This window comes from Camelus dromedarius, chromosome 5 (genome assembly GCF_036321535.1).
Source record: "Camelus dromedarius isolate mCamDro1 chromosome 5, mCamDro1.pat, whole genome shotgun sequence".
In the NCBI taxonomy this organism is placed as follows: domain Eukaryota; kingdom Metazoa; phylum Chordata; class Mammalia; order Artiodactyla; family Camelidae; genus Camelus; species Camelus dromedarius.
In genome coordinates, this window is record NC_087440.1 from 31,418,733 (window position 1) to 31,445,858 (window position 27,126).

Consider the following 27,126-nt stretch of genomic DNA (forward strand, 5'->3'; position numbering starts at 1 on the left):
TGTGAGCCTGAGTCCTGCCTCTCTACCCATCTCAGCTTATGCTCCCCTCACCTTGCTCCTCCCTGTGAAGGCCTTGGCTCTGCCCTCCACCTCCTGCCCTCTTCCTGCTTATCGTCCAACCACCCTGCCCTGGTGGGGCACTCAGAGGGTGAAAAAATTCTGGGAACCCTAAGACTAACCCTCTCCACCTCCACTCACTGCCTGGGGCCCAGCTCTACAGTGACTGACCCCAGGGCTGAGCACTAAGCCTTTGCCCTCACTGCCAGGCAGGAATTTGTGAGCCAGCTGGGCACTGCAGCTGGGAAGCTTCCCATTTACAGAGTATTCGCAGAGCACATATCATAGCATCACCTTGGCCAAATCCAAGAGGTCCTCCTGGAAGAGAGCCCAAACTGGACCTTAAAGAATGCTGTCAGAGGTGGAATAGAACTGTGAATTATAGGCAGGGTGAGAGTTCACAGGATAAGTAAACTAAGCAGACAGTGACGGCTAGAGCTGTAGGAGGGACCTGGGCTTTCTGAGAAGGGGCCAGGAGTGTAATCAGTGGCCAGAGCCGAAGAATGGGAGAGGGTGATGGAAGAGGAGGGAATGATCTCTGGGAAATGTTGGGACCCAGCCTCTGGTAAGGACAGTAACCGCTGTCCCAGAGTTTAAAAGGAAAATCAGAAAAACAAACAAAAGTGAAAGGAAAATCAATCAAGACAAAGAATTTAGAAAAAGTCCAGGGGGTGGGTGTGCCCCCAAGAACAGCACTGAGCCATTCCCTTACAGAACCAGTCCCCAGAGAAACAGGTTCCCCCTTACGCTCGCCCTTACCTTTCCTGCCTAGCCTGGCCTATCCCTGCCCCTCTGGTGGAGGGGCCCTGTGGATTACACCCTGTCAACATCCTCACGCCAGCACTAATTGCGTGTTTCCCCTGCCAGTGAGCAAGAGCCTAGGGAAATGGTAGAGAGGGGATCCGGGGCAGTCCTGGGACACTGGCATCTTGGCTCCGGGAAGGCTCGAGCTCCTTTCATTCCACACCCTCTCCAGAGATTGGGGAAGGGGCTCCAGAGGTCTTCATCTTTGCTGGCTGTTCTCCCTTTGGACCTGCCTTCCTCAGTGTAAACAATCCCTGGGTCCCACCAGTGTCAGGCCCAGTGAGAACAGTGAAGCAGGGAGTGTTGATTTCCTCTCCCGTGTCCTCCACTACCTCCCCTCCCGTGCTCCTCTCTGCTACCTCACATTCTCATCCCTTGTCCTGCTCCAGACCTTTCACCTCCCAGGGGTATTTGGAATTTGAAAGTGGACAAAGATTTGAGGTAAAAGAATGCCCCTCATGGTGGAATGCTTCAGAATGCTGGAGGGAGGACTTGAGGGAAGAGTTCACTAGGAAGGCCTGGGCACATAGGTTCATGGGCCTGAAAGATGCTCACTGGGTGCTGGGTACGTGCTCCAGGAGGTACAAGCAGTAACACTATGTCAGCCTCAGTGAAGCCCCAGGTTGGCGGGGAGAGGAGACTGACCTTGTACAGGCAGAATGGAGAAACTCAGAGGGTCCCACCTAGGCAAGGGTGGAGCATTGGGGAACTGTCATTATATTCACCATGGAAAATGAAATGAGGTGACTTCAAATCAGGATAGACACCACTATCCAAGGTGCCCAGTATCAGGGGTGTGGAACTCCTGTCAAGGCCCTTGATGGGGAGGAAGGAGGCGATCTCACTTATGAGATGGGAATCAAGCTGCAAATCTGAGATAATCTGAGCAAATACCAGAAGTCAGTCCTTAAGGAGCAGAATCTGGGCCTGATCCAAGCTCCAAGCCACCCTGGGAGAAGAGGGGGACCCCTAGCCACATGGCCTGAGGCTGTTGGAGCACCCAGTGGTCAGGCAACCTGTTGAGTGCCAGATCCTTTACCTCACAAGACTGTGCCATGGGCATCACGGCCCCAATTCACAGGCTCAGGCGCAGCTTCGGAGGAATTATGAGACTGGCCCAGTCTCTACTGAGAGGCAGAATTAAACCTGGATCACCTCGGTTCCAAATCTCACCCTGTCCCATTATTCCACAGGACCTCCCATTCCTGAGGGAGCCTGGATGTGGGCAAGTTCACAGCCTCTTATAGTGGAAAGAGAACTGGTGGTTCGGGGTGAAACCCAGCCTGCTTCTTTGGCCTAAGGCTCGATTGAGGGCAGGCCGAAGTCACGGTCAAGAATCCTCGCTGGGGTCTGCAGCACCTGACGCTCTTATCTGGTATCTTAGAAAGGAATCCTACCCCCTCAATAACTATTCCAGACACACAAAGTTCACCCCTTTACAACTTATGACTTTAAAAACTCATTTTGGAAGGAAGTCAAACCTAACACTCATCTTTAGCACATCTGCAATAAAATATAAATCTTTCTGGATAGCTGAGGGTCATTCATAGAAACCAATGACTTCTTTACAGCAGTGTTTTCAGAAGCTGTAACAGTGTCAAGGAAGCTATATGTCTTAATACCAGATGACCTTAGACCACTTTTTAAATGCTTATGACTGCTTTAAAAGTCTTCTGTGATGTTGCCTCCTTGCTGTCAGGCTATCAGTGGTCACTCGCTGCTGTAAGTGGGCTTCTAATCTTTGAGCGCAGGAACACACATGGACACATTAAAACTGTGAATAAAGTAAGGACAAGTGGGCTGTGACTGAGGACTAGAGAGCCTGTCCAATGTGTGAAGTGCATGAGGATTATAGCTGCTTAAGAGTTCTTTCTGCTCCTTCTAGACCCCACAATGTTGCCCTGCAGCTGACCTCCAGATAAGCAAAGTGTCACTGCACAAGTGATCCCAAGATCACTATTTGCTTCTTTGATTGGAAAAGCCCACCGAAAATCGAAATATGTTCTCAATAATAGGATACAGTTGGAATATTTAAGACAAGGAAGGCAGCATAGCATAGAGATGAAAAACAGTCTTTTTTTCTTAGCATTGGAATGCTCTGGGTGGGAATCCTGGTGTCCCCATTTTCCAGCTGCATGATTGATTTGGGGCACAGGCCACCCACCTACCACTCTGAGCATCAGGGTCATGAGGATGAAAGAAGATAATGCAGGAAGGTGCTTAGTACAGCACCTGGCAAAAATGGGGTGAGAAGGGGCCAGGAAATCAGAAATGTGTGTGTGGATGCTTGGAGGTGTCAGGAAGGAAGACAAATGGGAGCCTGAAGCAAAAGGGATGAGGCAGAAAAGGAGCAGTAAAGAAGCCCGGACATCCTAGCTTCCCACTAAGGCATAGGCATCGTCTTGTGTCTGCCCTGTGCAGCCCAGGAGGCCTGGGGCAGCCCCAGAGAGCACTGAGAGTTGGGCTGGTGCCCCTGGCCCCCCACCTGGGATTGGAACATCTTCTAGAGGGCTAGTTGTCTCTCCCCTTTTTCCTGCTCTGATTAACACAAGGTGGGTGGGCCTGGCAGGGAGGGAGATGGGGAGGAAGTCCCCACAGTGGTTTGTACCCACCAGAACCTATTAAAAGAATGAAGCGGCCCAAACAAAGCAGCCATCACTCCTGTCTCCCTAGGGGCCGGGGAAATGGGGACTTTCGTGGGTCTTAGCCCAGAAGGGGTAGTACTGGGAAGAAGAAGGTAGTAGGGAAGTTTGGTGGTGAGCAGGTTGGCTGTCCTCCTGTCCCTGCATCTCTTTTGGTTTCTGCCTCTAGCCCTTCCATTTACCCACAGAGCACCCAGTCTGGGCTGGACACTGGGCTGGAGGGCTGGGATGCAGAGACAAATGACACAGTCCTAGCTCCTGGAGAAAGACCGCCCAGGCCCTGGGTCCTGGCCTCCTGCCATCCTCAGCTCCCTTATCCACTGACCCCTCACCCCACTTCTTTGAACCCGTCTCTTCTGCCCCTCTGACTTTGTTCTGTTCATGTCTTAAGCAGACTCCACAGTGTGTATGCTCCCAGAGGGAAGCGACACAAAGGAAGGGGGTGCAGAAAGGAGGGAATCCCGCTGACATCACTGCTCATTAGCATGTGTGACCTCATCAGGGGGTGGGACTATTTCCCCAGGTGTCGGGGGGAGGGCTGGAGGGGTGGTATTTAAAGGGAAAAGCTGACTGTGCGGCTGAGAGGGAGCGGGTGCTGCGAGCCGCCAGGCTGCACACACGCACACCGATGCACACAGACCTCGACACCGACATGGACACGGACACGGAAACCACAGCACTCTGCCCCTCTGGCAGCCACCAGGCCTCCCCGCCAGGGACGCCCACACCAGGTGAGGGCTAAGCTGGCAGGTTCTCGCTGAATCTATGGGGGTGGGAGCTGAAGCTTTGATGGGGAGGTCAGAACTAGGGGTTGAAGAAGCTTAAACCCAAACAGCAAGAGGAAAGAGCAACTCAGGAAGTAGGGAAGCCTCCTGTCCACACTAGGGCTGGGGCTGGGCTGAGGTGGGGGTAGGGGCCAGCTGGGGACTGCCTAAATATCCCCTTACCCACCCATCACCCAGGGCTTCACTGGGGAAACTGGTGCTTAGCCCCTAGGTCTGCCTCATTCCCAAGAGGCTGGGATGCGCAGGAGGGAAGGGGGAAAGAAAGGGCAGCCCATGAGCCTGGGAATCACGGGCAGGGGGCTACCCTGGGGACCTGTTGTAAGGGTTTCTCTGGCTCCTGGATGCCCTGGCTGCCAGTCAAGTATTGATCCTGGGCTATTTCCAGCCTCTCTCCATCCCCCTTTGTTGTGTCTGTCGTTCCTCCTCCAGTTACCCTGACCCGTGCATTGTCACTCTCCCTCTCGCTCCTGCTCTCTTGTTCTCTCTCTCCCTCCCTCCTTCTCTCCCTCAGCCTCACCATGAACACAGTATTCTCTCAGCCTCACCATGAACACAATATTCTCTCGGACTCACAGAAGCAGCCAGGGGTGCAGAAGGATTCTCACACACAACTGTGCACTGGGGGATGCTTACCTGCAGGGCCTCGGGAAGAGGCAGCCCCTCTCACACACCCATGGAGACCCAACACACACATTTCAAAGAGCGAAGGCCCTTCCCAGGTACAGGCACTCCACAAAGTTTTTGACTCTATCTATGAACCTGGGCAGCAGCTTCAGCTTCTCATCCCCTGGGGCCCTCCGCAGTGTGGAGATCACCAGTGCAGGAACCAGGAGAGCGAAAGGCCTCTCTGTGTTAGCAAGAGCAGCCCCGGGGCCAGAGGCCTAGTCTGGGGGTGTGCCTGTGTGTCAGTGTGGAGTGTGAGTGGGTGTGTGAGCCTGTGCACAGGTGCCTCCCCTGCATGGGGTATGTTTTGAACAGGCTGTGGCTGGAACCATACTGGAACCAGTCTTCAGCTCGGCATTTTGGACCCCCAGCAGCTCAGGCTTCTGGGGGAGTTCAGTGGAAGAGGTTAGACCAAAGATTCTCAGCTCCTTCTGGGTCATGGTCTTGACTGGTCCTCTGAAGCTGGAGCAGCCAGGACTGAGTCCTCTGCAGATAGCTGGGCCTACCCCACTCATAGCTTCCTTCTCTTTGCCCAAACCCTCCCAAAGCAGATGCCACTCTGCTAAAGAAGCCAGAGAAACTGTTAGCAGGGCTGGACCGTGGCGGGCCACCCCCCGCCCCGGGGGTCCCCAGACGAAGAGGCAGTATGCCTGTCCCCTACAAGCACCAGCTGCAGCGGGCCCAGGCTGTAGATGAACTTGACTGGCCACCTCATGCCTCATCCTCTGGCTCCTCTGACTCCCTGGGCTCAGGGGAAGCAGCCCCTACCGAAAAGGACGGCATCTTCAAAGTCATGCTGGTGGGGGAGAGCGGCGTGGGCAAGAGCACCCTAGCAGGCACTTTCGGTGGTCTCCAGGGAGACAGTGCTCACGAGCTGGAGAATCCAGGTATTTGGGGGAGCCCTGCAAGGGTTGAGGGCACCTCTGGAGCCCTAGTGAGGGACTGACGAGCTCAAGGCATGAGCAGCCCTGGAGACTAGAACCTAAGAGAAGCTGTCCCAATGCTTTCTGCAGTTACCTCCCTGGAGGGGGCTCCCTGGTGCTGGGATCTCAGGCATCCCCGGTTACCACGTCTTACAGGTGTTGGGGAGCCTCCTAATGTGCTCTATTACATGTCCTTATTTCCCAACAGAGGACACCTATGAGAGACGCATCATGGTGGATAAGGAAGAAGTGACTCTGGTTGTTTATGACATCTGGGAACAGGTGAGAACTAAGATGTGGCTGCAAGTAGGTGATGAAACCTGGGAGAGTTGAGGAGGGGCAAAGTCTGGCTGAAGGCTGGTGGGATGGCAGGCCCTGGGTTTAACATGTAATGGAACCTGATCTTTCATATGTATTGTCTCAAGAGCAAAGGCCCACACAAGTGTGCATACGGTGGCACTGAGAGCCGCTGTCTGATTTCCAGGATCTTCTAACCCATAGGAAAGTTAGAATCTGAATTTGGCAAACCCTGCAGCTGCAAGCCAGGCTGAACACCCTAAAACTGACCCCCTCCATACATTTTTCAGCCTGGAAGAGTCTGATTAGACAAGACAAGAGCTCAGGGCTCTGAAATGTCACGGAAGGGGGCTTGTGAATATTTGGACATAAATGATTACTATGCAGAAATGAGAGACCAGATTACATACACTTGAATAGCATTCATTTTTTAAGAGCTTAAGCATAAGAAAGTAGGATGGGCCACCCTAGTCAAGGATCCTATGTCCCCCATTTGCCCACGAGGAGCTCGCATTACAAACTCCTCTCTTCTCCACAAACACATTCTGGGTATGGAGATTCTGCCATTAACTAGCTCTGCTGTCCTAAGCAGGTGGCTTCTCCCTCACATCCTGGTTCCTTATCCTTGAGGTGCAGGTGCTGGACAGGTTCTCCCATGCCTCCAGCCCTGACATTCCACGACTCTCTGCCCATCTACAGGGGGATGCAGGGGGGTGGCTGCGGGACCACTGCCTTCAGACCGGGGATGCCTTTCTCATCGTCTTCTCAGTCACCGACCGACGAAGCTTCTCCAAAGTTCCAGAGACCCTGCTACGGCTCAGGGCTGGGAGGCCCCACCACGACCTGCCTGTCATCCTCGTTGGAAATAAGAGTGACCTGGCCCGCTCCCGGGAGGTCTCTCTAGAGGGTGGGTATCCTGAATCTCATCCATACTTGCATTCTTGGGATCCTCTCCCTGCCAGATCAACTCTTCTCTATAAGGCCCTTCTACGCTCCTGACCCTAGGGCCCTGAGACTCCCTCCTCTTCACACCCCTTGACCTCGCCTCTTCTCAAGGCTTTCTCTTTCCCCTCCGCGCCACCACCGCCCTCCACTTGATCCCTGCCTTGTTCTCTCAGTTGGGAGAGATTCACTCGCCCCAGTCCCTTTCCACTGCACGCCCGGGATCCCCCCAGGCTCCCCCCACCCCACCCCGCAGCGGGCTTGCGCCTGAACAGGTCCCTTCCTGCAGAGGGCCGCCATTTGGCAGGGACACTGAGCTGCAAGCACATTGAGACGTCGGCCGCGCTGCACCACAACACGCGGGAGCTCTTCGAAGGCGCGGTGCGCCAGATCCGGCTGCGGCGCGGCCGGAACCGCGCCGGGGGCCCTCGGCCCGAGTGGGGCAGCCCCGAGGGACCAACGCCGCCCGCGCGCCGCGAGAGCCTCACCAAGAAGGCCAAGCGCTTCCTTGCCAACCTGGTGCCGCGCAACGCCAAGTTCTTCAAGCAGCGCTCCAGGTCGTGTCACGACCTCTCTGTGCTCTGAGCCGCGGTCGCCATGGTCACCGCGGTCGCCATGCTCACCGCACCCTCCGCTCGCCCCCTCGCCCCGCCCCTCCCCGGTCCGACCGGCTTCCCTTGCGAAGACCGTCTAGGAAACCAAAAACTCTCGGGACGCCCTGGAGTGACCGCGGGAGGCGGCCCCCCCCCCGCCCCCAGGCCCCGGCGGGTGTCGCCCCCACCCGTTCCGCGCGCTCTCCGGTTACCTCCCGGCCCCAGGGCTCCTGGAAGGCAAGGACGCCGACCCGCGGGGGTGCGCCGTGGCCGGTGGGCGGGGCGGGTTCCGGCTGGAGGGGAGAAAGGTAGTTCTGCAAGATGTTCTGTTTTTTATTAATTTGAGCTTGACCATCTCCCCTGTAAAGAGATCCTAAAAAGCAAGAACTGGAAAAGTGCTTTGTAGACTCCTTTACAGTTTTCCACCTTTGTACTCTGCGCGAATATGCCTCAACTTTAAGAGATTCTTAAAGGTAAAGACACGGAGCTGCTGCTTTTGAGACTTTCCTTAAGTGTTCTGGCTCTTATGCTGCACTTGTCCACTTTGCCTTTAAGAACTTCTTAAAGGCAAGGGCCTGGAAGCGCAGTTCTCCAGAATTAATTCTGTGGTTTACCGGCTCACCACCGCACTTCCCCTTTAAGGTTATTAAAGGTAAGGTGTGCAGACTTTTGCCTTCAGTTGCCAGCGTGAAGAGCTGAGCGGTGGCAGTTCCAATTTGGCCGGGGCCCAGGAGGCACCAGCCAGGGGACCACCTTTTCCTTTTCAATAAAGAATTTTTCTACTGCACTTGCTTACTCTGACTCTCTGTTCTCAAAGCCCCCATGGAAGGGATGAATGTAGATGGAAACTGTTACAGACAAGAAAACTCAGGCTCAGAGGACTAAGGAACCTAGATCTCTAGAGAGGCTCCAGAACTGACTTAGTCCTGGAGTAGTCTAGGACGGTGCAAAAGGCCCTAAAGATACCACGGGTTCAGTTGCCCTCTGCCAGCGAAAAAAACAGGCCTGGAGAGGAACAGGGACCTCCTAGAAGTAATTTAGTAACTCAGTGACACAGTGGATCAAGTCCCCATCTCCTTACCCCACCCTTATTTTGCAAGGAGCAGCCTGGAGGCTACATTTTGTGTCCAGAGCTACACTGAGCTGTGGCCTGGGCTGGTTCAAGGTGGGGCCCACAACCACAAAGGAGGCCCATCAGCTGGGGTGTGATGGGGTTGGCCTGCACCACCCCTGGCAGGGCCCCACCACCCCAGCTGTCACCTGCAAGGCCCGTGTGAGAACTGAAGCTGTCAGTGCCTCCCCTGAGAACACCCACACTTGCTGCTGCCTGAGTTTGAACAAAAGGAGCAGAGGCAGCAGCTCCCCTCACCCCTAGACACACAATAAAGCTACCTGAGCACCTGAGGACCAGGCCCCCACTCCACCCCACCCAGAACTCAACTCGATGGAAAAAGAGATGAGATGTCTGCTGAGTCCTTACTGCTGGAGAGGAGCCAACAAGGACTAGTGGGCAGGGGTGGTGAGATGATAATATGAATAATGATACTATCCTTAGGACTTTATTCACTTAAGCTATTAATTCTTTAATGACTATATAAGGTGTTATTGCCTTTTTTTACTGTGGAAAAAGCAGAAGGTTTAAGTAGCTTGCTAGAGGTCAATAAGCAATAGAGGTAGGCGTCCACTCATGTCTGCTTACTTAATGGGGGTTTTATCCAGCTTTGCAGCTGAGGTTCCTCTTCCAGTAAGGATGGGAAGAAGAGGGAGAGGGACTATAGAAGAAATGCAGGGAACACTATGGGCAGAGCCATGGACAGTGGCTGTGGTAAAAGGGCCAGAGAAATGACATGCCTGTAGTGGAGTAAGCCAGCTCTAAACTCTGGGGACCAGGAACACAGGCAGTTCAAGTTAGAAAATGCAGGAAAACACACTGGACCCATTAAGAGACCAGATGGTTCTACAGTTGGGTTGAAACCTCAGGGACATGAGAAGGAGGGGTAAGAGACAACACTGAAAAAAAGGGCTGGAGCCCTACTGCAAAGGACCTTAAATGCCAGGCAAAGGAGTTTGTGCCCAACTCTGTAGGCAGTGAGAATCAGTGACGGTCTCCGAGTGTGTGACATGACGAGGCTGGTCCTTTGGGAAGAGAAGGCTGGGAGAGGTGTGCATGGACTGGAGCAGCAGAGGCAAGGCCTGAGGAGCTGCATTTAGGGTGCAATCACAGTAATACATACGGAGGGTAATGAAGGACCACCCTAGGGAGATGGCAGCAGGAAAGGAGAGGCGGCACAGATTTTAGAGTCAGAATTTATGAGACTTGGCAACTGAGAAGCTGGGTATAAAGAGAGGGAGGAGTTGCAGGTGATAGGAGGATGGTGAGGAACTGGGAATTAGGGGGCAGAGGAGGTAGCCGGTGAGTGGCTCTATTCTGGAGACCCTTGAGTTTGAGATGCTTAGAAAAACTTCCATATAGAGAGTTTCAGCAGCTCCCTGGATAACTGAGTCTGAAATTCCGAACAAGTTAGGACAAGAGACACAAATATGAGAATAGTTGCCAGAAGAATGGTAGTAGAAAACCAGAGAAAAGAATGAGATGCAGGGCAGTCACACAAGTCCCTGTGCTTAGATTAATGCTCTGCTCTCCCTTTAACAAGGAGCCCTGCAATTTCATTTTGCCCAAGGACCCACAAATTACACTAAGGGAGATACTAAGGGGGAGGGTGTAATATATAGGCTGGATCCTTAGCCTCAAACCACACATGGGCTATAGGGGTCTGTGATTTTTGTGAAATGGTACAATCTGATGTGTTTGTGCAGTCACGCATTTGTCTGAGAATAGGTTCACAAATCCCATCAGACTTCCAAAGAGGTCTGTGACCCAAAAGATCACGAATCAGGATGGTACTGATTGCTGCTGAGAAGGGGAACCGGGTGGGTGGAGGACAGGTGTGGGAGGTTTACTTTTCATTGTATGCCCTTCTCCTACCTTTTGAGTTGTTAACTATGGTATACCCTACCTGTTCAAAAACTAAGTAATTTAAAACAAATCAAAGTTTGGTGTTCCAGAGAAAGAAGAGGGACTAAAGAGAGAGTCCCGGGGATAGGCAGGTGAGAAGGCGGAGATGCAGCCGCCAAAGAGGTAATGAAAGAACTAGGATTGAGCTTACCGAGGCTACTGCCCAGGGAGGAGGGCTTTCTAGTGGAAGGGCATCACCAATGGTCAAACATGCCAAGAGGGAAGGATGAGGAACAAGAAGGCAGTGCCTTTCACATGGCAGAAGTCTGAAGATGATGACGGCAGGACCTCCCCCACGAGGGGAGCCACACACGCCACAAGCTTCCCTCCCCCCAACTCCGCCAATTCCATCAGCCCGACCCATCTGTGTGTTCCCTCCAGCCGCCTACAGGAAAGAGCTCAGAACAGACGGAAGCTGAAGCCCTTCTCCCGCCAGACTTGGGAGAGATGGGGTCTTTTCCGAGAGCCTGGCCGTTCTTTTCCCACCCTCTGATCAAGGCAAGGTAGGGCCGGCTACTGATGTGGGCTAGTGTGAGAGATCAGTAAAGGGGCTGGGGCCTGAGCTGCCTGTGCCAGGTAAGGTCCTCTCTGCCCTCATGCTCCTCTTAACCTCTGCAATTTGGTCTTGGGGTCTATGCTCCCTTATCAGCCCAGCCCCTGCCCAACCCCTACTAACCCACAAGGCCCTCTCATTGGCCAAGAGCATAGACTGGGTGTTCTCTCCCTTGAGATCCCAAAGGTGAGGCCAGTCCAGTCTTAGAAGGTATCCCTCTGCTGTGGGCCTCTGCTCACAATTGGCCCTTTCTGCCCTGCTGCATCTAACCCTTTATAGAAAAGCTGGAGCAGGGGCTGTCCTCTTCTGAAAGGCTGTGAGAATCATGAAAGGACACTCCACAAGTCTTCTGGGTTAAACCGTCACTCCCAGCAAGCCCACTCATACATACCTCTTTTTATTAATCTAACATAGTTCCAATCCACATAAGTCTAAGTAAATTCTTCCTGGATATTTTAACCTTTCATCCACAAGGGCCTGTTCCACTCAAGTACTGCCGTATGCCAGTCACTGTGCTGGGCCTATGCAGAAAACAAATACAGATACTATCCCTGCCCTCAAGTAGCTTATAACTGAGCTGGAGAGACAGGACAAGGCACTATATGGCCAAAACAGAGGCAAACTATACCACATTCTAACTCTTTGACTGCAAGCTACATCATGCACTCTATGTCTGAATGGAAGAAACAAAATTTGGAAGACATATTTTAGGAACTGGGCCTTGGAGGTTTTAGGTGGGCTGTAGATAGATGGGAGGAAGAAGGGGAAAAACGCCTTGTACTGAAACTACATGAGCAACCGCACAGGAGAAATGGCAGGCAGCCTGCCACATGATGAGATGAAGACTCCCTGTGTGGCAGGCAGCAGAATTTGGGGGGATTGTTCGGCCAAGTTGTCAAGGGCCCAAAAACCAGAGCAGAGCATCCCGCTTCTTAGTCCTTTACCACGTAGGAGGCTGTCTGATGGATATACTCAAGGGATTTGAGTCTTGCTGTTGTGCCTCCATAGCTTGGTGGCCTGGTAAACTCAAGATGTGAATACAAATTCAGTGGGGTCTTGCAAACGTTTTAGCTAACACTCAGGCCCACTACTTACTGGATGGAAGTCTATGGAGGAAGTCACTCTTAACCTCTCGTCTTTCTGAACCTCAGCCCTTCCAGTTATAAAATGAGGATACTAGTACCTACCTTGTTGTGAGGACTAGATAAAACTGCAAATATTTTTTAATTATACAAATAAGCAGTGGAAGTAATGTTTTTTTTTGCAACCTGTGTCTGGTCCCTCATTCAGACAACCAGGCAGCTTGCTAACCTCTCAAAACACAGCACCACTCTAAAGGTACAAATTTAAGTTGTGGTCCGCGAGGTCCAACACACCTCCCACAGGACTCACAGGTAACCCATTACGGGATTTGTTGTTTGGGGAGGATTAGGGGGAAGACTGGCAACTGAAGCCTAAGGATGGTATTATACTACAGTTTCCCATTTTTTTTGGTTCAAATTATAACTTTAGGGAGAGGACCTGTGCACATTTAAAATGCTTATTCTGAAAGGAAATTGCCAGATTAGGTAGGATGGGGCTCTGGAGACCAACAAAGGCAGGTGCTACAGGAGATCGTGTGGGAGGTTGGGAGGGGTGCTTGCAACGGACTAGCGCTATAACGGAGAATGCTCTGGGATCTTCCCCAGGCAGACCAAGCAAAGAGCACTAGGTATCCTGAAGGTAACTGAGAGGCTCACCTTGATTTTCTAAAGCCATCTGGTCGTAATCTGATTATACAGAGTTTCAAGCATAAAGAGAGATTGGGCCAGTGGGGTTTGTTTTCCTGAGACCTAGGCTGTTTGTGTGTGTGACCCAGGACCTTGTGAGCCTACGACTTTAGCCCAGGAATAATTAAGGTTTATTTTCACCATTGCCTTACCCTCACTTCTGCCCCTGTATATCTTGAACATTCTCTGAAGTTGGGGAGGACAATGAGGTCAGGCAGAAAGTCGTGTGTATGCATCCTGAGGAATGGGAGTGATGATGGCGGTAGTAATGACAAGTAAACAAGTTCTAAGCCCTCTACACGTGCCATTTCATTTAATCTTTACAACATCCCTGAGACAGATACTTTTGCTATTGCTTCCTTTCTACAGGTGAGAGTTAGAGAAGCAAAGCATCACCCAAGCTTACTCAGCTTGTTTGTGGCAGAAGAGATCCGAACTATGTGCTGTCGCTCCACAGTAGGCTCTTTCTGCTCTAGGGTGAGGTCTCCAGGCTTGGTTGGGCCCAGGAGTTGGGAAAAGGAGGCTAATTCTCAGCACCACTCATTCTGAACAAGTGGGCTTCAGGACGCTTGAAAGCTGACTGAAGCTCCCATCCTCTCTGGAACATTGGCAAGAGCTTGACGAGTCTCTGACTTCCAAGGTCACTGTTTCCCCCTTTCTGAAATCCAGCCCTGACTGGCTCCTTTCCAATCTTCAGGCACCTCATCCACCCACTGCCCTCAAAGATAACTGCTTAATGGCTCTCCAGTAACTCCAGCCAACTCCTTAAGGGCTCTTGAGAACAGATCATCTGGGAGAGCTAACAGAACTCATCCAACTTTTTAAAAGTGATCTTTGATCAGCTCTTTCCTTGCCTCCATCTTCCCACACAAGATGATTGGTTTGCTTCACCTCACACACAGAACTCTCTCAACAAAGAACACACTTTGAGAGCAATCAGTTCTGTATATAGAGTGCAAAAGTTGGGAGGGGAGGAATGTTTGCAGCCAGAAGATTCAGACACACAGCTTCTCAGACCAGAATTCTTTTCTTGCATCCAGCTCATGACTATTGACTTCACCTGGCTGCCATGGAAACATCAGTCTCTGGTGGATGGCAAGCGCACTTTATAGACAGAAAGCATCACAGGCTACCATGGTAACACCAAAAAGAGTAGAGCTGCCTCCCCTCCTGGAGGGGTGAGGAAGAAATGGATAAGGCTGCCAGGGAAAGCAGGCTAGAAGGGTTGGTTTTTGGAAAGCTGACTTGAACAGAGAGGGAATTAATTCAGCTCATCAGATACAACATATGTGAAAAGCAAAGCAATAATGAAAAAGACACATCTATGGCTGGCTTCATCAGGCTATAACCATCTAGTAACGAGTTTACAAAGAACTGTAAATAAAGTCAGAATAAGACCTATGATAGGACAAAGAATACTGAAAGGGAAAGTCAACCCCAACCAGGAAGCATCAGAGTCTTAAAGAAAGGTTAAAATTATGATCAAGGGATCTGAATCTAGACTGCCTGGATTGGAATTCCAAACCTGCTTACTGTGTAATCAGGGAACAAGTCTTTTAACCTCTTTGGGTAGCAGTTTCCTCATTTACAAAGTAAAGATAATAAAAGAATATACTTCAGAGGGTTGTTGTGAGGATTAAACGATTCAATACGTATAAAATGATCAGAACAATGCCTAACCCACACAAATCCCACAAACATGTAAATTCTCATTATTTGTTAACCACCCCCTACAACCTCACCTTTCGAAACCAGGCCAGCCTCTTGTCACTGTCCAAGTAATACTTCCTGATTCTCACCAGACTCTTAAGAGAAAAGAGGGGCTGTGATAGAGTATCTCCCTTCAAGTTTTTAGCTCATTTCCCTTCCTCATATGCGCCAAGACTAAAAGTTCATAGGTCAAACCGCTGTCTCCACCGGTAGCTCCTATCTGGGGGTTGTTGGAACCTAAGAAGGAAGTCGGCAGAATCCCAATGTCAAGAACACAGTTCAAGGAACAGGGAGGAAATGCCACTGCCTTAGAGAAGACAGAAAAGGAGACTGCAAGCCAGAAGTCAGGTGGAAATCCCATTTAGAAGTGAGGACTAGTGGGGAAAGTCTAGCCACACTGGGAAGGGATCTGAGTAAGTCTTACCTCTACCCCCACCTTAGCCCCCAGGCTCTGGTAGGAGGTTGAGGGACATTTCTTTACATTAGGCTGGGCCCAGAGGCTGTTTACTGCCCCCTTCTAGAACTGCACTCTAACCACCCCCTCTAGAGGGGTGAGTAACAAGAAGGCACTGAGTCACACGCAGTGACACTGGCTGCCACCCATTAGACGCTGTCACCTTATATGGGTTAAGACTAGAGCAGAAGTTGCCTTAGGTGTTTCCTTACTTCCATCCTTGTCTCTCTCCCAGCAAAAGGCTATATGAGGAAGTAACTGGGAAGAAGGAAGAATCGAGGTGGAACAACCCAAAGCACAGGAAGGCCAAAGCAGCCGGGGGGCGGGGGGAATGTGAGGAAACCAGCAGTTACGGGGCCCATGTGAGGCGGGCAGGGGGGCAGGGCCTGTAGGCATTTCTAGTTTGGAGTTCAAGAATGCTGTGAGGAGGCCTGGTCCACAGCCTCAAGATGACGAATAAAAATGGTCTGACTGAGCTCAGGATACATTAGCAGCCGAATCAATAACTATAGGGGGACTGGGCCATAGCCAGCTGCTTCCACCTAAAAATAATGCCTCCTTCCCTTCCCTCAGGTCCAGAGAGCAAACCAGGATAGAGAAGGGGCAGGGGTGACAGCGGAGGAAATGACAGCAGCAGCAGCAGGTGACACTGCAGCAGCCTAGAAGGCGCAGGAGTTGCTCATTTTATAAATTTTACAATTTCTGTAATTATAAATTGTGATCAGTATTATGGAGGACACAAGCGGTGGGACCCAATACAAAAGAGAGGGTCAGGGAAGACCTCTGAGGGAGTCCCAGTGGCCTATTATGCCACAAGCAGGTTTTGGGTACTCAGCACTTCAGTGTGAAAAGCCACCTCAGGAACTAACATCACTAAAAAACCATCACTCTGCTTAGAAACTTAGGCTGACAAATTAAAACCTAACAGCAATTATCCATATTTTTAGCATAACAATAGTCTTAACATTCTGTTGCCATAGAGACCAGTAAAGAACAGAGGAGGCCTACAGAGGCCTGTCCCTGCACCTCAGACCTCCTCTTGGTTGGACCCTAGTTGGTGAGCCAGGCTCTGGGATCGCCCCTTGTTCTAAGCCTCACAAAGCAGGTGGAGAAAGGTATGCCTCACCGTTGGCAGGGCCATGCCTGGAATACAGTGATCAGTCCTAGGCCTATGTTGTCCCAGGCAGAGTGAGCCTTCTGGAAAGCAAGATATGAAAGGACTGAAAGGAGGAACAATAGCAGACATGAGGCCTGGGAGCCCTGTGTAAAATGCCCGACCCCTTTGGATATTGGATTGGGATTTCTCCTACAAAGAAAGCCAAAGGCAGGGACAGAGATCAACAATGGTGAGCTTAGGAGGCTTCTCTGGTACTTAAGTGCCTCAAGACCATGAAACACCCCTGGAGGAAGGTGTAGAGTGTGCTACTGTCACACTGCCATCTGGTGGAAAGACAAGATCTGTCCCCAGCCACAGAGAGAGAACCCAGACATCTGTCCAATGGGCAGGTAGGTCTGGAGATAGTTGAGACCATGGGAGAATAGCAGATACAGATGGGGTGTGTGTGTTTTATCTGTTTTTCTTTCTAAAGGTGGTTAGATAAAATAAAATAAAGGAAAGAAAACTCAGTGGCATTAGAAATGTTTTATATTCCTAGAACCACTCATGGTTTTGGCTCATGAGAAGTTAACATCAGACAGACACACCCAACGGACTGAGATCACATGCGTAGCAGCCACAACAGAGGGGCCTGTTTTCTGTACAAAGTTTTTATGTATACGTATATATACATATATATATACACACACACACACATATATATATATATATACACATATATATATATAAAATTTATGTACACAGACACTAGGGTATAAAATCCAGTGAGAAGGGCTCACATGTGCCCAGCTAGGGAACAGGAGCAGCTTTAACAGCTGGGGTTGAGCCCAGTCTACAGAGGCACAAGGAAGAGGTGGAGAGACACAGCCTCCCCTCCATCCCCCCAACCCTGGGCCAAAGGAAGGACAACTATACAAAGGAAGATGGAAGATACTGGAAAGGTACCGCATCTTCCATTAAACTCCCGAATGCCCCGAAGACATTCAAAACAGCTGGCAGGGCAGATCATTCCCACACCTCCCAGGAGGATGCTGAGCCCCCAGCAGTTAACTGTGGCCCCGAAGTCTAAGGCAGGCATCCCCATGCACGTGTCCGTGCTAGCTTCCAGGGTCCTTGTAGCAGCAAGCCAGCACCTTCAAGGTTCGCCCCCTCAAACTCCAAAGTCCTCGAGGACCAGAGGTCTTCAGGGTTTCCCCTGGCAGATTGTAGGGTAAAGGTATAGGAGGAGAGCAGTTAGTTCCTTCGGTTAATGCCCTATAGCCTTCCCAACAGGGGAGGAATCGAGGAATCACCGAGAGGTGGTAGGAAAGGGCAATAAAGGTCATCCCGGGAGACGACGTACACAGAGAAACAGATGGCCAACGCCAACACAGATGCTGTTCTCTTCAACCAGCAGCTTTGCTCGGCAGAGTCCCTTCCCAGTGGGGCCGTGGCCAGGAGCTGTTCTTGGTGTCTAAGGGGGGGGCCCCAGTTCCCCCACCATCAATGTTCATGCCCTCAGGATGGCCTGGTTCATAAAACAGAGAAGGGGCCATGAAAGACGTAGAGAAGGGAGTGGCAGGACCGAGAGCACAGGGAGGCTCGCGCCACTGATTTTACCTGTGGTGAGGAGAAGACGTCAACAGGAAACCGAAGGAAAGAAAACAACTACAAACCGAAAAGAGCTGGGCCCTGAGACTCACATGGTTTGGGGAGTAAAGAGGCTGGAAAGCTGGAAGCACTGGGAGGCAATTGCTTGGGAGGCGAGGTTCAGCGCTGGACTCAGAGCTGAAACAAAGAGAGGAGTTAGTGAGCACAGGGCATTCCTGCCATCCAGGCCCCACTCTTCTCCCCCTTTCCCAAGTGCAAGTCGACCAGTCAGAGCTGCTGGGTTCAGGGCCCCCAGAGGAACTGCTCCATTCAGTTGCAAGGCAGCAGCTTGGGCGGCGGCGGCGGCAGTAGCCGCCGTGGTTGGCAGCTGGATTCCAGACTCTAAAGAGAAAGAAAAGGTGGGGATAAATCCTAACCCTTGATGTAAAGTTCAATCCTGTGTTCTTCACTCTGCAGAGAAATTCTACCTTCTGCCAATTTGGCCATGAGCTGCAAACGTCCACCTGCTGATCCCAGATCCAGCTCCTGGTCTCCATCAGGAAAAGTGATGTCTGTGCCACCATCCGGTCGCTCGGTCACATGGCCAACCCTCATAGGTCGACCGGCAAGCTCAAAGCCATTCAACTGTTCCAGGGCCCGCCGGGCACACTCAGAGTCAGAGAACTACAAGAAACCCAGGTCACATCACACACCTCCTGGCCACAGATGTGCTCTCCAAGCCCCACTAACACTCCCTAGTCCTATTACCCCAGGAAAATTGCATGCTCACTGTGGCTCAAACTTTTCTTTTCCAGGGAATGTGACCTAAGATCCCCATCTCCCAAAATGGTTCTCCGAAAAGGACCTTTCCAACTGACTCAATAGCGATCTCTTTTCAATCTTCCAGCTCCACTGGGAACCTAACAATGCAAAAAGTCTATTATCCGTAGGGAGCCTAGCCTGACATCTGTTTCACAAATGGGTGTTATCAAATGGAAGAAAGACAGGCTGAGATCCAAGGCTCCTGAGCGTTTTACTTCAGCCCTCAGGACCAGCAAGTCTCAGTTGTCGGTCAAGAACTAGGAACGTGGAACTCCAGAGCCCAGCCTTAGGACAGCACACACCCTGGTATTGAGAGCACAAGACTCCTCCCCCACCCCCACCCCAGTGCTGCTGACTCTGATGTGCTGACCACAGGGCCTCTACTCTCTAGCTCCTTTCATGAGCAGCACCCAGCAGCAGCTTGGCATAAAGATGCTTCCCAGTCTGCTGTTTAAGTGTCAAGGGTGTTGACCTAAAAGGCAACAACACAAGGGCAAAAAGGCCCTGCAGAAGCCTTTCTGCATCTGAGTCATATGGAGAGCTAGAAAAGGTACTTGCCACCATGAACACCACAGCCGGCTTTATTTACTCTGGCATTTCCTGCCCTAGGGCCTGGCACATGGTGCTGACAGTTACTAGGCAGGTGGCGTAAGTGGCCTGCCTTTACCGGATACTTCTAAGATGAGCAACTCTCACGGTAGAACACAACCTACCTCCCCTCTGCCCTGCAGGCAACTGTGGGGGTGTATGCTGCCTGGATTGAGCCCAGAAAATATCGGCTTCTATCAGACTTTGTGTCTGGCAGCCAGTCCTCAGTCTGGAGTCACATGGGGCTGGAAGAACCAGTTATGGGAATTGGAAACAATTTTGTTGGGAGTGTCAGGAAAAGGTGAGACATGCCCACTATCGGGTGGCCACACTATTCTCCCCATAGTGGTATTTAAATAAAAAGGTATTTCTCAATGGAGAAACTGCTTCAAACTGGGTAGCCTCAGAGGGAAATATGTAATTTTTAATTCCCACCCCACCAAGAAAATACACCAATTCTATAAAGTGTGTATATAAAAGCCCATACCTAACCTCCCTCATGCCCCCAACCTCTTAGCTGCAGCCTGGAATCATTACTATTACCCAAAGAGCAAATTGTAGCTCCAGGGAAGCTGGCTGAACTCCTGGACACCCCATACCGGTGCTACTGACACAGTGTAGGAGCAAAGCCAAGATCTCAAGCAATGCACTCATCTCAAGGGGCAGAAGGCTAGTCCAAGCTTCAGGCACCAGGGTTTATGGGTCATTTAGACAGTTCCTATGGGAGGAGGATGAAGCTAAGCCGCAAAATCAGACAAGTGGCCCAACCCAAACTGAAATTTAAAAAAAGACTAGAAACTCACCGTAATGAAACCATAACCTTTAGAGCGGCCAGTATCTGAGTCCTTCATCAAGACAATATTATCAATCTGCAGAATAAGAAGAAATTATCAGTTATCTTTTAGCTCACACACACCTTTGATCCTTCCTACCCAGACTGTTCTAAGTACCTCTAACTTTCCAGCCAACCCATACATCTCTCCAAATCTTTTTTAAAAAAAGAGACAAAGGCCATCTTTTTCCCAAATACTTTTTCTGACTATTCTTAATCTGGACCCCACTGTTTGATTTCATGGCGCCTAATCTGCCACCTGAGCAGGATAAATACCGAGACGGAGCCCAACTTTCCTAGCATGGACCAATAGGGCCATCATGACGCATGTAGGGGGTTAATCATGGTCAGACAGAATGAAGAGGTACACTCACCCTCCCCACTTTTTCTAATTCCCTTCAGAGGTTTCCTTCACTATCCACTCACTTTGCCAAAGGGCTCAAAGATTCCCCGGAGCATGTCCTCGGTGATATTGAAGTGCAGGGAGCCCACATAGAGACGCATCGGTCCACCGCTGCCTTTCTGCAGGTTGTTGGCCATGGCTGCCAGTCTGTTTTTCTCAGCCTGAGGAGGGAGGAAATGATGGGTCACGTCCCACACCTACCACCTTCAAAATCCAGCGTCTCGTGTCAGCTCACAGCCTGCTCACCTGTGAGGCCTGTACAATGATAGGCACTCCTAGCAGCCGCTGACCCGTCAGCCCAATGGCTAGTGGCACAGACTGGATCTCACAGAATTCCACATAAGCAATTCCCTTAGAACGACGTGAGTTTCGATCTGAGATTATACGTACATCGCGAACCTATCCAGGGCAAAAAGGAAGTCCAGAGTTGGGCATAAAGGGGGATGGATAGAACACAGGCTACTCAGAGAAAACTAAGGAGGGAAGAGGGTTACCTTGCCAACTGCAGAGAAAAAGTCCTCCAGGTCTCGAGGCCGAATGCGGGCAGCTAACTGCATACAGAACACAGTGCGGGCATCACGCTCCTCAGGACTCAGATTATCAACAGGCTCCCTGAAGAGCGAGTAGAATCTGTTGAGACTCCTTCCGAATACTTGGTCGTCATACTTCAGCTACCCTCTAGTACTACACATTCTTGTGGTTTGGCTCAAACTCCTTTTATTCCTGTTTCACAATCCCTAGAAGAGTGCTCATAATCAACTCACCTGACCGGGCTCTTCTCTCTGAAATGAGGACTCTTACTGTGTCCGTACTTGTGCCTACAGAATAGAGAACAAAATGGAAAACCACATTACCCAACTTTACTCACACTGACCTAGTGCTGGGGCTTCTGCCATGAGAAAACCAATTTCAGCACCTTATCTCTCTTGTGAATTCTCACCATCATCCCTCCAGGAACTGGGTCTCCTACCTATCACAACAACAGGTTATAAGCACCCTCAGGCAGGCAGGGACCACAGTGCGTTTGTTTTACCCAGATTATGACACAAATGTGATCTTATTAGCAAAAGGTGATACCCAGCCACAAGCGGTGGACTCCTGTAGCGCACACGATCCTCTCGACGCCGGTCTCGACTTCGTGACTCACTGCTATGTCGACGATCCCAGCTTCGGCTGCGGTGACGACGCTGCCGATCTCGACTTCGGCTCCGACTGCTTCTCCGCCGATGACGATCCCGGTCTCGGTCTTGACTACGACTATTGACAAAAAGGACTATTAAGTTTCTTAAAGAACAAACCAACCTCTTCTGGCCATTATTGTACAGCTTTCCCTGGTATCTCTCCATTCATAATTCTCAAAACCCAACAGTCCCTAGAATGACTGACCTGCGCTTTCTATCCCCGCTTTTACTATGGCTCCGACTCCTCTTCTTTCTGTGAAAGAGAGTATAAACACTTCTTACTGAGGTTTCAGCATCTCTCATAAGGAAAAGGAATGACAGTAAGCCCAGGATGAAACAGAAAGCAGTAAAAGACCACCGCGCCTAGAAGACAACCTGGCAGTAGTTCCCTATCAATGGCACGACACCACTTTACACACAGCACTACATGCTGTCATTCCCCACCAAACCAAGCAAAAGCTGGTGTTTCCAAATCAGAGGTCCTCTTGCTATTTTATTCAAATGAAATACATCGATGCTAGGACCGGTCCACAAATCTACACTGGAAAGGGAAGACTGGAAGATCAATAAACCAAGTCACCATTATTCCCATGACCCAGTGGTGCCACTACTAAAAGTCAGAAGTCGAGCAACCACCTCCCTGTTCTGACTGTTTCTATAACAGACACAGCTGTTTCTTTCCCCAAGATGCCAACCCATTTTCCTCCCCGCACACTCACTTGCTTGCCTCCCCACTGGCACTGCTCCCACTGGTACCACTGCCACTGCTGCCAGTGCTGCTGGTGCTGTTGGTGATGTTGCTAGGGCTGTCCTTTTTAATCTCTTTCCTTTGCTGCTCATCCTGAGGGGTTCGCCAGGAAAATGACCATAAGGTACCAGATGACACAGATTCCATTGCACAAAGAGAGAACAAATGTGGACAAGGAAGAAAGCTTATAAAATCAATGCTCTCAATTTTTTAAACAGTTGTGAGCACCTGGATCTCCTAACAAAGGGAACAGAGAAGGAAGGAAACTACCCAAAAACAAGAGCTCAGAGTCAAAACTTTAGCTACCCAACATGTGTTCCACTGACATCTATTTAGGAGTCAGGTCTGAGATACACTGACTTTCTACTGTGTCACTGAGAACTATGCAAAGCACTCACTCCCACCACATTATGTGCTCTCCGCCATTTTAGGGACCCCCTCTGCAAGCACCACCCTTGAGCATGGATCTCCAGCAGAGCTTACTAAAAGACTAGGCCTTTTACGAATAGCCACTGTACATAATAAACGAATAGGGAAAGAAAATTCACAAAATGTTGAAACTGATGATCCACAACTGTTTTTTCTTACTAACCCAATTCCAAGAGTGAGGTGGGGAACATTACCTCCTCTTTTTTATAAGGAGCCTCCAGCATGGCCTCAATCACTATATCAAAGTCATCGGATGCCATTGTAGCAGATCTGAGGAGAGGATATCAATACATAAGAACCTCATCTATATTTTTCCTCCCTTCCAGCACCCCACATCCCCTCCCCCCTCCAAGAAACAGACCTCAGGATATACAGTTCTGTTTCTTGAACTCCAAAGGGATCTTACCGGCTGTTGCTTACCCTAGGTTTATTTTTGCATCTTACAGATCTGAACTAGTTCTGCTTTGTGGCTTAGAAAAGGTCAAGGGTCTAGAAGGAAACTGAATATCTAGGTAGAAACAAAATACAATATAGACCCTGTCCTGTGAAGAGAAAATGTTGGTACTCAAAATTATTATTCACTTTACAATGGATACTTGGCCTCCATTATACTGTTCAAAATTCTGAATAAACAATTGGTTTAAATTTAAACTGGCACATATTTTCAATAAAAAAGTAAAAATGCAAAACTAAAAATTAGGAACAAGACAAAGCAACACCAGAATAATGCAGATTTGCCCTAAGTTCTTCCCCCACCCAAACATCAATAATGAGGGATTCATTATTAAGCATTTTTTGTACAGTATCAACTAGAACTTAAATAACTCAGAAAGACTGTAATTAAGGCAGGCTCAACCAGTTCCACGTTGAAGCTTTTCTATCTAGGCAGGCAGGTAAGACTTCTTACCTACCCCAAGTTTTCACATCTAGCAATCGTCTTTCCCAAGTCTGTCCACCACAGGTCTGTCAAATAAGAAAAACAGAAGACACCAAACAAAATCAACAGGATAAATTATTCAAAAATTACTGGTCTGAAACTATCAATATATGTAACATGGATGAATCTCAAAATAATTACGTCAAGTGAGAAAACATTTAAAAAAAAAGCACATACTGTATGATTTCATTTATATAAAATTCTAGAAAATGCAAACTAACCTGTAGTGACAGAAAGCAGATCAGTGGTTGCCTAGGGATAGGAACAGGTGGAGAGGGGCTAGGAGGAAAGGATTACAAAAGGGCATTTTGGAAATTTGATGGTTTCATGGTGTTTACACATCAAAACTCAGCAAATTGTACACTTCAATGTGTTCAGTTTTATTTTATGTCAGTTATACTTCAATAAAGCTAAAAAAAAAAAACCTCAACTAATCTGAAGAATTTCTATGCAAGGAGGCCAGTGGTAATCAGACTTTCATATCCACAAGAGCTTTGTCCTCTTTAAAGCAGCTACTGCATCATCTAATCATGCTGTCCTGGTTGCCCTGAGTCCACAGCCCATGCTGATGACTTAATAAGACTAACCATTATACCTAACATTTATACTACCTACTATTGCTAGGCACTGTGCTGAACATGTTACAGAGGTTAAGATTCTTGGAAAGAGCCAAACAATAAAATTTACTTGGAGCCAAATTAAAGGCTTAAAATGGAAATCAAACCAAAATCAAATAAGTATACCTAAAAACCACTGAAGTCAATCTCTTAACACCTAACATTTATTTAGCAATCAACAGTAACATATGCCATAGGCAGATTTTGGATCTAATGCACAGATCAAAAAAACTGAGATTCTGTGAACTGCCTAAAGTTACAAAGCTCAAATGGAGGAGCTGACCCTTGATCAAAATTAATGTTCTATCAGGTTACCACTCTTTCATGTGGTTTATAACTTAACTTCAAAGGAAATTTGTAAAAGTACCCAGCATACCAACATGTCTATTTTTAAATATATTCTCACCTAGAGAATTAATGTTCTAATACGTATATAAAAAGATTCAATCTTATTAGTCATACCTTATTGTGGGGCTTCTAGATATTCAGTATGTAACAGTATATGCTTCAAAATATCAGGAACAAGGCTGATTTTAATATATGCTATCTGGCCTATCGTGGGGAAAATGGTTCTAAAAGGAAGTTTTTGATCTACAAACTCAGTTCCTTTCATTTTGGCTGCCAAATCTACACAAATTTTCTAAGTGTCATAAAGCTCTTCACTATTTTTTACAGTCTGCAGTTAACTCCAAATGAAACGCTTCTGGTTTCAAAAATTGCCCTTTGTTGGGTGCTAGTACAGAGCAGGGATAACTTAACCACACAGAACTTTTCATCTAAGTCGACAAATGAACCTCTACATATGGTATAAAGCTTTCAGACTTCAGAAACAAATGAATCTATTTAAGCACAGACATGTATAACACCAGCACACTCTGAAATCTGTGATCTCCTTGGGTTTAGTCTGTCTTTCTAGATGTCCTAAAAGCAGTAATGTCCCAAACACTATGGACTTTCCAAACTCTTCAAGTCCTAACTTACGGGCCATGGTCCATTCAATCTCATCCATTAAAACACTACTGTGCTTTCTTTCAACCCTACTCCAAAAACTGCATTAAGGGCCCACAATCATGACAGTGCCTGAACCTGGTCACAGCACTATCAAGACCCAAGTCAGCACTTAGGCCCACTGCTGTGGGGGCAAAGGGGAGTGAAGAACCACTGTCACTGTCAGCCTCATTCAGGCAGAAGTCACCAAACTCTGGAGTCCCAGGAGTGATGGTAGTGCCATCTCCTGGGTCCGGTCACTGAGCTGGGAACAAACAGCTCCAAACTGGAGGCAGCTTAATTAAAAACAGGAACAATGAGAAAGATAAAAAAAAATTCCCCATGTTGTGTAACAAGCCAAGGCCACGCTTCAAAAAACGGTCCTACAAGTGACCGACAGCAGCATCTCTGCGTGGGCCAGTGTCCCAAAACTAAAACCTCGTGTGTGGCCTCACTATACGCCACCGCCACAGAATGTGTGGTCAAATTTAGTGGTCAAAAATAGCGAACATGAGTCTTCCAGAGACTGAAGACTGAGGAAGAAATCTCAACTCCTTCACCTCTCTCTGAAAGGTGGCACTAGGGACTGAAAACCGATCCCACGAGACCTCTGAGACCACGGTGGGCCCATGCTCCCTCCACCGTCTGGGAGGCCCTAAACGTCAGGGCTGCGGGGGCCTGTAGGAGACAGTCACTGGGATCCTTGAAATACCATCTTCATCGGTAAAGGATACAGCCACTAGGGTGCCGATCCCTAAAACCATGCCAGTGGACTACAGTTAGGTAGTGAACACTTCTGGATCAAAGTAAACAAAAATTTTTTTTTAGTTTGAAGTTTGCCCGAGTCTGCTCTTGACGCCATTTTCTGCCTGTGACGTCAGGGGGAGGCGCCGTGCGGCAACGTCACGCATTGGTGACGTCGCGGGGGACCCGGTTTCGGGGTTTCTTACCAGTTCCGGGTCCCCGCAGGGGGGTCCCGGTTCCCTCCGATCTTTTGGGTGTGTTGGGGGGACCCGAAGCACGACTCTCTTCCAGAGACCCAGTAGGAAAAGCAGCACTGTAGCCGGAGCTGCTCACCTTCCCGCAAAATGGCGGCAGCTCCGCTGTCTTCCAGAACTTTCCCCAATCTGCGCAGGCGCCGAAACATTAAGGCGGTGGAACTAATGCCACTGGTTTCACGGCAACAGGCCAAAGTACAGGTTTTCATTGGCTAAAATCCTAAATATGGGTGGAGCCAAGCTAAAAGGTCTCTTAGCAACCATCAAGTTCCCATTGATTGGCTAACCTTTCCGAGGCTCTGGGAAAGTAGGAGCGTCCTTAGGTAACCGCCCGTCGCTCTCTCATTGGCTAGAAGACTTGCGGAAGGCGGGGGAACCGGGCAGGGAACAGGAGAGGACCCTCCTGCCCCATTCCCGGGCGCTCCTATATACTAGGCTGACAGCGTGGGCGGAGCCAACGAGGAGGTACCATTGACGTCCTTGGCCAGTTTTACTCTGATTTGCCGAGTGGGTCACGTCGGACTTCTCCCGCACAGCTTTATGCAGGATAACTGCATTTGCTTCACATCGGGAAGGATGCTGGGTTCCACATCCCCATTCTGTGCAGGCTGCCTCTACACCTCCTGCTCTCAGCGCTTGGACCTGACAGGTCTTGTAACAGCTTTGTCTTCTTCCACATTCTGCCTGGTC

The 27,126-nt window shown here is 49.5% G+C and overlaps 2 protein-coding genes across 24 annotated transcripts; one reads left to right on the forward strand and one right to left on the reverse strand.

The window, feature by feature from the left end:
- The first annotated feature begins 126 nt into the window (after window positions 1–126).
- On the forward strand, window positions 127–8,517 carry REM2 (RRAD and GEM like GTPase 2). Of its 5 annotated transcripts, XM_064485814.1 has the most exons (6): window positions 127–4,234; window positions 4,864–5,007; window positions 5,503–5,838; window positions 6,083–6,156; window positions 6,871–7,078; window positions 7,403–8,517. In XM_064485814.1, the coding sequence occupies exons 1-6, from the start codon at window positions 4,132–4,134 to the stop codon at window positions 7,696–7,698; spliced, it is 1,161 nt and encodes a 386-aa protein (XP_064341884.1). In that variant the 5' UTR covers window positions 127–4,131; the 3' UTR covers window positions 7,699–8,517. The 5 variants fall into 5 exon arrangements, with proteins under 5 accessions (XP_064341884.1, XP_064341885.1, XP_031308585.1 ...); XM_064485815.1 differs by lacking the exon at window positions 4,864–5,007 and having other exon boundaries at window positions 5,500–5,838; XM_031452725.2 differs by lacking the exon at window positions 4,864–5,007.
- An 8,318-nt stretch (window positions 8,518–16,835) lies between these two features.
- Window positions 16,836–26,607, reverse strand: RBM23 (RNA binding motif protein 23). 19 transcript variants are annotated; one of them, XR_004137027.2, is made up of 16 exons: window positions 26,389–26,591; window positions 24,056–24,113; window positions 23,805–23,860; window positions 23,092–23,167; window positions 22,440–22,561; window positions 21,926–21,973; window positions 21,617–21,796; window positions 21,304–21,357; window positions 21,034–21,151; window positions 20,786–20,938; window positions 20,563–20,700; window positions 20,108–20,173; window positions 18,383–18,578; window positions 18,008–18,296; window positions 17,668–17,832; window positions 16,836–17,520 (listed from the first exon to the last, which is right to left on the reverse strand). XR_004137027.2 is itself a non-coding variant. In XM_031452696.2 (16 exons), the coding sequence occupies exons 1-16, from the start codon at window positions 26,583–26,585 to the stop codon at window positions 17,823–17,825; spliced, it is 1,674 nt and encodes a 557-aa protein (XP_031308556.2). In that variant the 5' UTR covers window positions 26,586–26,589; the 3' UTR covers window positions 16,836–17,822. The 19 variants fall into 19 exon arrangements, 15 of the variants coding, with proteins under 15 accessions (XP_031308556.2, XP_031308558.2, XP_031308555.2 ...); XM_031452696.2 differs by having other exon boundaries at window positions 16,836–17,832; window positions 18,008–18,092; window positions 18,180–18,296; window positions 26,389–26,589; XM_031452698.2 differs by having other exon boundaries at window positions 16,836–17,924; window positions 18,008–18,092; window positions 18,180–18,296; window positions 26,389–26,589.
- Between the last annotated feature and the right edge of the window lie 519 nt (window positions 26,608–27,126).

Bases quoted from the DNA above. Each gene is read 5' to 3' on its own strand.
- REM2 (XM_064485814.1), top strand. From the start codon at position 4,132: ATGCACACAGACCTCGACACCGACATGGACACGGACACGGAAACCACA. The intron at 6,157-6,870 runs GTGAGAACTAAG...GCCCATCTACAG, and splicing joins TTTATGACATCTGGGAACAG to GGGGATGCAGGGGGGTGGCT. The intron at 7,079-7,402 runs GTGGGTATCCTG...CCCTTCCTGCAG, and splicing joins CCGGGAGGTCTCTCTAGAGG to AGGGCCGCCATTTGGCAGGG.
- RBM23 (XM_031452694.2), bottom strand. From the start codon at position 26,585: ATGTTTCGGCGCCTGCGCAGATTGGGGAAAGTTCTGGAAGACAGCGGA. The intron at 24,114-26,388 runs GTAAGAAACCCC...CTTTCCTCCTAG, and splicing joins CCTGCGGGGACCCGGAACTG to CCCCTCTCCACCTGTTCCTA. The intron at 20,939-21,033 runs GTAACCCTCTTC...TGCCCTGGATAG, and splicing joins TTTTCTCTGCAGTTGGCAAG to GTTCGCGATGTACGTATAAT.